The sequence below is a fragment of the Hibiscus syriacus genome, unplaced genomic scaffold, assembly GCF_006381635.1.
Source record: "Hibiscus syriacus cultivar Baekdansim isolate YM2019G1 unplaced genomic scaffold, ASM638163v2 tig00001340_pilon, whole genome shotgun sequence".
Classification (NCBI taxonomy): Eukaryota; Viridiplantae; Streptophyta; class Magnoliopsida; order Malvales; family Malvaceae; genus Hibiscus; species Hibiscus syriacus.
This window is the reverse complement of record NW_024061866.1, coordinates 1,045,915-1,057,850: the sequence shown is the minus strand read 5'-3', so window position 1 is coordinate 1,057,850 and position 11,936 is coordinate 1,045,915. Positions and strand designations below refer to the sequence as shown.

At 28.9% G+C, this 11,936-nt stretch overlaps 1 protein-coding gene across 1 annotated transcript; it reads right to left on the bottom strand.

Moving 5' to 3' along the window:
* Window positions 1-10,045: 10,045 nt before the first annotated feature.
* Window positions 10,046-11,717, bottom strand: LOC120125201 (protein DETOXIFICATION 49-like). Its single transcript, XM_039143687.1, has one exon. It carries the CDS (start codon window positions 11,639-11,641, stop codon window positions 10,061-10,063), a length of 1,581 nt encoding a protein of 526 aa, XP_038999618.1. The 5' UTR covers window positions 11,642-11,717; the 3' UTR covers window positions 10,046-10,060.
* Between the last annotated feature and the right edge of the window lie 219 nt (window positions 11,718-11,936).

Sequence of the window (11,936 nt, the reverse complement as noted above, 5' to 3'; positions counted from 1 at the left end):
CTGACAAGGTATTTGAAATTAGTTATTTACTTAGTTAGAGGATGAATAAAACTTAAATACATTCTCTATAACTCAAATTCTTTCTTAAAATGGCTTGAATAACTTAATTTCTTAAACCCATAAAAACTCATTTTTTAAAATCTAAAACAAATCTTAAGATTAAAGGCTCTAATGGAAGCTTAGGAGATGAAGAATAGGTTTATTACCTTGGTTTCTTCAATCTAGGCTTGAAATCTCAAGGCATCTCACCTCTTTGTTTAACCAAGAGAGAGGAAAGGAAGAAGAGAAGAGAAAATATTTTTAGGCTGGTTATTTTCATGGAATTCTCTAGAGAAGAAAGAGTTTATAGCCCTTGAAACAACTATGGGTAAACTACACTTCTAGTTCTTCTTCCTTTAACTCACCTTAAAAAACACCATTATCCTTAGCCTATTGGGGCAACCTAAGCCCAATAACATTAAGGATTGGTCTATTTTAGCTTGGAAAATCTAATGGGCTCTATGGGTGAGTTTTAGGTTGGTCGAAACTACTAACCAAAAAATCGGGGTATTACATATGGAATATCACTTCACAAGATTCATATGATTATCACACAATTCATTTAATGTTCACTTGTCAGTTTATGAATAAGTTTCCTAACCCTTAGCCTCTCTCTCGAATCCTTTCAACGATTTAAGGCCCATAACCTTGATTTTGTATAATAGTATTGATACCCTTCCTTGGGGTATTGATACCCTTCCTTGGGGTATTGGTACCCTTATTAATTTTTATGTGTTGGAAGTTTATAGCATCAATACCCTCATATGGAGTATCGATATCAATTTAGCATTCGATGTTTGTAAACATACCCAATATCGATACCCTAACCTAAAGTATCAATACCATCCTCTTTTGTAGTATCAGTATTGCCCTAGTATCATTACCAATTTTACTTGTTGGAATTTGCAATGCTTCCTAGTATAGATACCAAGCCTTAGTATCGATACCTATAAACATTATTGATACCCCAAGAACAAGGTATCGATGCTATCCAACTAAAACCCATAATTTTGGCCTGGTTTAAGGACAATAATTCATCAAATACCAATACTATTGTATGGATAATGTCACAGCTAAAACCCCTTGCATATAAGTTCCCAAATGTCATTCTAAAGCCTAAGACATATTAAAAGTTTATGGAAGTTATAAGGGATCATAATAATTCATTTCCATGCATCGATTACAATAAATTCATCTATGACCATTTCAAGCAAAAAATACACAAACATGCTTCATAACTTCTACAAGCTAAGAAAACACATAAAATGATCTACATATAATATAGATAAGTTAGAAGTGTCTAACCTTACCCCAGTAGCTAAAGATCACTTCTTGCTCACCCAAGCACAAGTTTCCTCTCTTCTTGCCTGAGCATTCTCCACCTTCTTTCACTAACAAAATCAAATAAATGAGTTACATACTTATCTAGAAACTTCAGAAGAAGCTAAGGAGGTTTCCCAAAGACCAAATCTAACCCAAGACGGGTTACTTCTCTCAGAACTCCTAAACTTCTTTTAAAACCGCCCCATAACAAAACCAAGAATATAAGAGCTCAAAATAAAGCTCTTGAAAATGAGATTACAATATTTACCTTCTTTGATCCGAACTAAGAATGTTGACTAATCAAGTTATCTCTTTTTCTCAAGAAAAGAAGGAGAAGAAGATGAACTTTTAAAAGAAAGAAGAAGACAATAGTGAATGGAGCCCTTCAATTTGGCGGAGGAATCATGACCCCATTAATTAATCAAAGTTTAAATTGACTTTCAATAATTTAATGCAAAAATGCTATACAATTGACTTCCTTGGAGGAAAAAAATAACAATAAGCTTATGAATAAAGATGTTTTATTTGATTAATTAATTTTTTTTCAATAAATTTCGATTGGTTTTTAGTATATTTGGAAGAATTTATGAAGATATGTATGAAAACGGTCTTGAAATAAATGTAAAAACATAAAATAAAATTATTTTGTTAAAATGAAAAGAATAAATACTCAAAATTAATATAAATAATAGAGTTTTATACGATCTAAAGTGACTAGCTTTCTTGTTATAGAAAATGTTCAAATTATGTATTTAATTTACGATGATAGTTGTAAACCATTATTATAAGTTTAAATATTTTCAATTTTTGATAAGACTATTGACTTTTATTGAGAAAAAAATCCATCCCTAATTACTTTATAATAGTAAATGTATTGAATTGTATAAATAATTTAATAATTAACTCAAACTAGAATTAACTAGAAAGCCCACATATATATTCCATGCTAGGTGAAAGTCTAATTTGGATGCGTACGGTATAAATATATAAAAGTTTAAAGGCTTAATATATTTTTAAGTGTCTAAATTATATCTTAAATTGACTTTTAGTGCCTAAAGAATTTTTCGCTAAAATCAGGCGCCAAATGTTTCTAACATTACACTTTAAGTACATGGATCGTAACGACCATTAAATTTGATCATTGTCTGACATGTTCCATGTAAATAAATTTTAAAAAAATTAAAAAATATTTAATATTATAATTTTTTTTATAAAAACCCCAAAATTCCACCGTCCATCAGCCATCGTCAGTCCATGGTTGTCATTGTTAACACCATCATAACTGTCTCGCCACCGTGAAATTGCATCTACCATTGTGAAAAACACCGCGAACGGTTGTCGATTTTCTAAGTTTTCCTTCGTTGTTTTCTGACGATTCCAACGACTACAGTTGGTCGTACATTACACAACCGTCACCATTGAGTTTCTCACCTTCTCTAAAAAAACTCAACCAATGGTTATCCTTCGCCATGTTAGGAGGTGGGGGATGGGAGAGATGAACGATGCAAAGATTTGATTTTTTTAATTCTTTCTTGTTGTTTAAAATAATAATATTTTTATTATTAAAAAACAAAAAATAAAATAAAAAAACTCAACGGTAAGTACCTAAAAGTGTAACAGAAAAAACGTTAAACACCTATTTTAACGAAAAATTCTTTAAGCACCAAAAACTAATTTGAGGTATAGTTTAGACATTTAAAAGTGTATTAAAGCCTAATTTAAATTTAAACTTCTACTATGATATTATAAGTAGAAAATGTCATAAAACTCAAATATAAAATATAGAAAAATAAAAGATATAATTTAATAGTATTTAAAATAAAATATTGTAAGTTGAAGTAAAAGATAAAGAAGAGGCAAGTGTAGTGGCACCACACAAAGTTGGTTTTGTTTGAAGATGAGTGTGCCAAATGCCGTAGCAATCATCCCATGATTCAGTTGCATGCTCTGTTCATTTCCCCCCTAAAGGAGCATATAAACGAAGAAGATAGCATCGGATTGGCCAACCAACATTCATCCTGGGCGTCCGAAATAAATAATGCACCCGACACTCGATCAGAGATAGAACAAGAGGAGCGTCTCGTCTAAAAAAATTTAAATTTTAATATATATTAAATACTTTTTTTATTAAAATCAGTTTTCACTCTTTTGAATTTATAAGTTTATTTTACCTTAAATTTTTATAAAACTTTTTTAACATAAAAACATACCTCACAATGGTAATTTTAGAAATTAAAATAAATAAACAGTTTTTTTAATGGTTGGTTATGATTAAAGCTACTACGTTCACACTACAATTACAAACACAGTTTTATTAGCTGTGTTTAGTTGACACTTGAATCTTGTCCGTGTGAAAGCAAGAATTCGCGACGGCTACGGGTCATATTGCTTCAACGCAAACTCTCAATATTTGTCTTTTCTGATTTTATTTTAAAGGTCTTATTCCTATTTTGACCCCTTCATTTTATTCACCATGAGATTTTATCTTATACTTTAATTTCAAATAATTTGTTTTTGGGTAAACTATAACATTGATCATCTAACTATTTTCCTTTTTTATTTCGACCATCTTTTTAAAAAAAAATTAATTAGATCACCAGACTATTTAAATGCATTCAGTTAACCTACCATCCGTTAATATTTAACATAAAAGGTGATGCGGCATCTAACCAAAATGGTATAATTACACATTTGGTCTTAAATATTTATATATTTTAACAATTGAGTCCTAATTTAATTTAATTTAATACATTAATTATCTAATCATATAGTGACACTTGTCACCATTTTATTAGAATTTTTTATTTTAATTTATTTAGTATAAATATTTTTCGTCTAACCTAACGATGGCATGTGTCATAATCTAGTGAAGGAAAAACACGTTAGAAAGAAACGAGGACAGGTGGAATTGAACCTGTAATCTAATGTTTGTATAGAAGTTGAGCGCACAATGCTAACACCACTTAAGCAAAATTTATTGGTTGGTTCTTATGCGAAATTTTTGAATATATACTTGAATCTCAAATTAATATAGATAAAAATAAAAAATATTATTTATATATATATATTCAAATTAAATTTAATATTTTTTCTTTTCTATAATTATAATTAAATGATTTTAATTTTTATATTTGAATTGAAAAATATTTTTCAAGGGTACTCTTTATCTAATAGTTATAAATTTATAAATCACAAAATAAAAATCATTTTTAACAAATAAATGCTAAAAATATAATTTTGACTCTAAAAATTGATTTTCAAATACAAAAATTAAAATTTAAAATTTTACTTTTGAGTTAAAGAAATGAGTATAAAATGTATATTTATTTAATTAAAAGAATAATAATTAAGTGGTCAATAGTATAATTTACTATTTATTTTTTATCTTAATTATATATAAAAGTTCAATTTGTTTTAATGAGTATACATTAATAGTTGAATTAAGGAGAAGTGACTTGGTTCAAATAACCCAGTGGAAGAGAGTCATCCACGGAGTCGGCAGTTGCAAATGGTGACCACCTAGGCCACGTTTATATTCCAACTGACCGACATCAGTATTTTTAATCTTAGGGTAAATTACCTTCAAGATTACCGAACTATTAGCCCAATTTTATTTGAACCACTGAACTAAAACTTTTGTCAATTAGGTCATTGAACTTTCAATTTAGTTTCAATCAAACATTCAATTAATTGTAAAAGAATTACTAGAGTACCAACTAAATAAATTTGTATAATAATATATTTAAGGGTAAAGTATAGTAATGGTCACTGAACATTTCTGAAGCTTGCATTTAGGTCTCCCAACTTTTAAAACTTGCAATACAGTCCCCCAACATTTATTCCGTTTGCAATATGGTCCCCAACTTAAACCACCGTTAGAAATTAGGGTAAATTATATAAAAGGTTATTGAACTTTTCAGACACTTGAATTTAGGTCCCCCAACTTTTAAAACTTGCAAAACAGTCCTCAATTTCATTCTAAACCCCAATTTCCAAAGTAATTCAATTTCATTCTAAACCCTAAATTCCAAAAGAATTCAATTAAATTCAATTATGTCAGATTTATTATTATTTAATTTCATCTTATTTCATGTGATACGTATTTTTTATATAAATATAATAGTATAATTCTTATATGTTGAAGAAATTTTTTAATTAAAAAAAGTAGTTAGGATATAGAAGAGGTTGAAAATAATTTGAATTTTAAATTTATAAAATGTTATTTTGACGTATAAATAAAAGTGTAAACTACTAGGTTGACAACTTAACTATCTAGCCCTTTTTACTTTTGTCATCGATCTTTTAAATTTATCAATCATACAACATAATTATTTAACTGTTTCAACTAAGCCACTAGTCGTTACCAATTGATAAAAATGATGATGTGGCAGTTAAAAGGAATTGACATTATTATACATTCAGTCTTTATTATTTATATAATCAATTTGGTCCTAAATTAAATAGAATTTAATAAATTAATCATTTAATTAGGATCTGACATGTGTTAGCACATGATCATGACACGTGTCATTGGTGACACATGTCACCACCTAATTATTTATATATGCTATTAATTTGGTCCTAAATTAAATAAAATTTAATAAATTAATCATTTAACCAGGATCTGACATGTGTTAACACATGATCATGATATGTGTTATTGGTGACACATGTCACCACCTAATTAGAAGAAAATTAAGTTACAAAGAAGTAAAATTTGGGTCTTAGGCAAACTCAAACCTGAGTCAAGCAAATGAAAGATATAGGGTGGAGCCACTAAGCTAACACCATCGTTTGTGTTAAGAGATATACAATAATTCATATACTAATAGTATGACCAATGCCAGAAAAAAAAAGAATATAATGGAAAATGGAAATAATGAGATTTGAACTTTGGCAAAAAAATTGAAAGCAATAAATGATGGGAAAATATTATATTTTTTTACAATAAAAAATATTATATTTGATAAATTGTTTGATAGATTTAATAAATTTTTTAAATATTAGTTGATACAATATTTTAAAAGAATAAATTTAAGATTTATATATTTTTAAACTAAATTTAATAATTATATTTTCATATTTATAATTCATGATTATATATATAATCTTAAGTTGAGTATTTCTAATAAATTAATAATTTTAATTTATTATTAAAAATAAAATATTCAAAAAATATAATGATTCATACATTATATATGAATATATTTTATTTATACATCTAAATATAAATATACATTTATATAATATATTTTTATTCGTATATTGAAATATTTTGATTAAAATATAAACATATTTTAAATACTAGTTTATACAAGAAAAATAAAATATATCAAAAATATAAATGATTCATACATTTAATATAAATTGAATCATTTATATTTTCTATACATCTATATTTAATAAGAAAATAAAATTATTGGGGACTGTTTTGCAAGTTTTAAAATTTGGGGACCTAAATTCAAGTGCCTGAAAAGTTCAATGACCGTTTATATAATTTACCCTAATTTTCTAACAGTGATTTAAGTTTGGGACCATATTGCAAACGGAATAAATATTGGGGGACTGTATTACAAGTTTTAAAAGTTGGGGGACCTAAATGCAAGTTTCAGAAATGTTCAGTGACCATTACTATACTTTACCCTATATTTAATTCTTATTATCTATATATTTTATGAAAATTATCATAATAATATTACAAATAATTTATTAAATTTAATCGTATAATAAGAGAGTTTGGACACGTCTAACCACTAAACAAAGTTCAATATTTTATTTCTAGTCGACAACATTTTATATATAAATCAAATTACCTTATTGATGAATTTTTCTTAATAGGTTGATGAATTAAAAATGAAGGATGGGAGAGGACTCAAATATGGGAGAGTAAGTCGCGTCTAACCATTAAATCAAGTTTAATATTTGTTTATAATTTATAATATATATATATATATATATATATATATATATATATATTTAACTATAACTTATTAGTGAAAATAAGAGAATGATAATATTTTAGTAAAAAATATAAATTAAAATGTTATATAAAAAATTTATACACAAATAAAAAACTTTAAAATTATTAATTAGATTAAAATGTTGATTCAATGTATATATAGTTATAAAAAAGGAAAAGAATAAATATTATATCTAATTTAAAAATATAAAAATTTATGTCAAACACAATTTAATCTAAATATAGTATTGTATAATTATAAAATAAATATTTTTTATTAATCAAAGGTATTTACAAGTATCAGTATCTGTTTTAAATTATAAGATAAGTATTTAACTTGGTTTAATGGTAAGTGTGATAGTTTAGATTTAAATCACTTAAAATCCATTCTTATTTTAAAAATATCTTGCATTAACTAAATTTAACACAAATATAAAAATATTATCGATCATAAATTAAATAATGAATTTGATTTAAGCCTTGTTTTGTATTATTTTTTAAACATACTTTTAGCTAAAAAATCTCGTTTTGGTGGCAAAATCAATGCCAAAAGGATAAAAAATAAAACAAAATTGTGGTGGAATCAATGGTTTCAAACCAAACGAAAAAGTTAGATTTGTAGCTTTTCCATTTTTAACTTTACGTTTGTAATCAAATTATAATTTTACCCTTATTAATGCATGGGCTCCATTCAATTATGTATTTATATTTTATTTTAATAATTTAATATTAACATCTTAAAAAAAATTATTACTTAATAATTTATTTTAATTACTTAAAATTAAATAAAATCCGTGGCTTATATATTAAAATTCACTTTAATTTGCAAGCACTAAAGTTTTTTTATAATATTTTTTGTCAAAAAATATTTAAATTATTATTTAGTAATAATTTTATATCCACATGTTAAAAAGTATTTATAATAAAATATTTTATTTATAAAAATATTATTAATGAGTTATCTTAAGATGTTCTTTATATTTTTATTATAGTTTAAGTTGATATATTTTATATATTATAGTATTAAAAAGTGTAAATATAATTCAAATTTTATATTTTTAATTTACAACATAAGGTTTATAATTGACATTTTACCTTTTCAAATTCACTTTCTAACAACAATTTTAATCAGTTAAATTTTAAACTACACTTTTAAATAACACTTTTTAAAAAAATTCTATCGCACTTTTAGAAATTACTTTTTAAAAACCCTACCAATTTGACCCTTAGTGATTACACATGTCATACCCCATTAGATCTCACACTAAGTTTTACTATTTTTATTTTCTTGATTTTCACTAATAAGATATAACTTAACCTATTTATTGAATATTGTTGACCATAAATAAAATATTAAACTTGGTTAAGTGGTTAGGCGTGTCCAAAATCTTCCAAGTCACAGGTTCGAGTTCTCTCTTGTTTGCTTTGATTGAAACCATATTGACAAAATTCGGTGACATAATTGACAATATTTTTAGTTTAATGAGAAAATTTAAATCTACCCAATAACTAAGTGATCTTGAGACAGTTTACCCTAAGTTTTAATTAAATAAAGTAAATCCACGCTACACGTGCCCGTTTTCACCATCATATTCTACTCGATTTATTGAAAACATTTGCCTGAACCAGAAACTTTATATTTCGCCCACCAATGTCTATGTTCTATTTCTCTTTTCTATTTATTTGATTTGATAAGATAAATTAGAAATTAAGCAATAAGGTAAATTATGCGTTTAGTACTTAAACTATTAATTTTTGTTCATTTTAGTATCTAAACTTTAAAACCATATATAAAGTTTAGTTTTTTTATTTCATTTTAGTACACTGTTCAAAATTTAACGTTAATTTTTGAGGTAAAATTGAAAGTTTAGGCACTAAAACGGACTAAAACTAATAGTTTGGGTACTAAACGCGTTAAGTTTTTAACGATTGGTACTAAATAAAACAAAAACTAAATGTTATGTATAGTTTTGAAAAAATTGAAAGTTCAGGTACTAAAACGAACCAAAACTGATAGTTTAGATACTAAATTTGTAATTTACCCTAAATAATTAATTAAGGGTAAAGTACCAAAATGGTCCTTCGAATATAGAGTGTTGCTTTATTGAGTCATCTGACTATTAAAAGTTACCAAATGGTCCCCGATTATAAAGCATTGTTTTTTAAGTCCCCTGACTATTAAAAGTTACAAAATGGTCTCCCGAATATTCATTATGTTCTAAACTCGTCCTTTTCCGTTAAAAAGTTTAATAGCAATTTGAGTTGTACGTTAACATATTAACTAAGACATGATATAATATGATCTCATAATCTCAAACGATTATCATATCTCAATCAATAGGTTAACATCCAGCTCAAACTGTGATCATTTTTTTAACAACAAAGGACGAGTTTGGAACACAATGAATAATCGGTTCACTATTTTGTAACTTTTAATAATAATGAGACTTAAAAAACAATGTTCTATAGTTAAGGGATCGTTTTGTAACTTTTAATAGTTAGAGAACTCAATAAAACAATATTCTATAGTACCACTCTACCTTAAATTAAATTATAAAGATAAATATGTGTGAAATATAAAATTGAATTATGGAATAAGAAAATAGAGCAGCCTGCGCCGCATTTTTTATCCTCGTTCCGTTCCTTGAATACTATACATGAATGGAAGCTAGACAATATTCTACTTGGCAAAATCCACAAGAAAAAGAAAAATGGTCAGAAAAACCACCCTGGTCCAAATCAGACAGGTAAATCGTTCTGTTTTATTTCATGTAATAACCACAAAGATTCTTTGGAATCCAAATCAGCTTGATTGATATGGTCAGTATCATCTACAGGGCCGGAGCTGGTCAGTTCCTGAGCCCTCAAGGCTTGGAACTCCCAGTCTGTTCGAGTCACCACCAGCAACATGGTCACCACACACGAGCCTTGTGCGGCTAAAAGACCGAGCCAAAGACCTTTAAAATCGAACCCAGCGAAGAAACTAAACCACACCGCAATCGGCATTCCCACAAGGTAAAAACATCCCAGGTTGATGTTGGCTCCTAGTTTTGGTCTGGCAGTACCTCTTAACACCCCACACCCCGTTGTTTGTGGGCAGTTCCCGAGCTCACACAGTCCCACAATAGGTAACGCCATTGTTGTTAAGGCAATGATTTCAGGGTCTTGTGTGAACATTGTAGCCCATTTTTCCCTAAAGAGTATAGTGAAAACGAATGCCGAAAGTCCAATCACGGAACTCGACGATAGGCCGACGATAGCCGCCGTTTTCGCCTTGTTCGGATTGTTCGCTCCGAGCTCGTTTCCGACTCTGGTCGACACACTGAAACCGAGAGACGATGGGAAAATGTATATCAACGATGTGCTTTGAATCAAAATCCCCATGGAAGCAACGGTTGCTTGTGGATTCAACAACAAACCACATAGCAAGATCATGATCTCGTACCACCACCATTCGAGGCAAACCGAAATGCAGCTCGGGATGGATAAATTCAACAAATATTTCCATCCTTTTAAGCACTCACTCGAGATTCCACCCCATGTTTTCTTATACACGCCGGAGATTTTAACGTAAAAAACCAATGAGAAAACTAGGTTGAAGTTGGTCCAAACGGAGCCTAAAGCAACGCCTTTGATACCAAGATTTAGAACCGAGACGAGGAAGTAGTTAATGGGGATGTGGAGAAGAATAGCTAGAGCTGAACAGTATGTGAGAGGCAGAGTTATGGATTGAGCCCTCAAATATGTACGCAAAGGATGCAAAATCGATTGTGCTAGAAGATCCGGGAGAGAATAAAGAATGTATTTTTGAGCTTCATCGGCGATGCTTTCATCTTGTCCACAAAACAGAAGGATGTTTCTCATGCTAAACCACAAAGAAGATATTAAGATTGAAGTCAAAAGAAGCAAAAGTATCATTCTTTGCATGGTTAAACCCAGGAGCTTGTATCTTTTGGCACCAAAAGCTTGACCGCAAATGGGTTCCATCCCCATGGCAAGGCCCGAAAGAACTGAATAGCCGGTGATGTTGGCGAATCCGAGACCGAGCGAGCCACCGGCTAAGGCCAGTTGCCCTAGACGGCCGAGAAACAGCATGGAAATCATGGAACGAGAGTAGAGCAAAAGGCCTGTCAATACCATGGGCAAAGCTATGTTGGATATGCACTTTGCTTCTTCAATCACAAGAGACAGACATGTGTTTTGTGGTGTTGGGTCCTTGGGGTTTAAAGGAGTTAACATGTCTGGTTCTTGTACTTCCATTGAAGTAACCTTTTCATGGTCCAGGCTCTGCTTGCGAGATGTTGAGAACCAACAACACATGTTTTTTTTTTTTTTTTTGCACTTTTTAAGGTAAACCCGAATGAGAGAAATTTTGGGATGATAGTTGATGGGATGGGTGCTGAGATTTTGAGGAGGTTGTGGGTTTTATAGGGGGATTTTATGCTGTTTTAAAGACAAGAAGGGAAACGGTCCACCCAATCCAGGACGGCTATTTTTAACAGAATGAAAACTTAAGGGTAAAGTGCACAAATGGTCCCCTGACTATAAGATGTTACTTTGTTAATTCCTTTGACTATTAAAGGTTTCGGGATAGTCCTCTAACTATTCACATATT

What these genes read in the sequence shown, in the direction of transcription:
- LOC120125201 (XM_039143687.1), bottom strand. Translation starts at nt 11,641, where the DNA reads ATGTGTTGTTGGTTCTCAACATCTCGCAAGCAGAGCCTGGACCATGAA.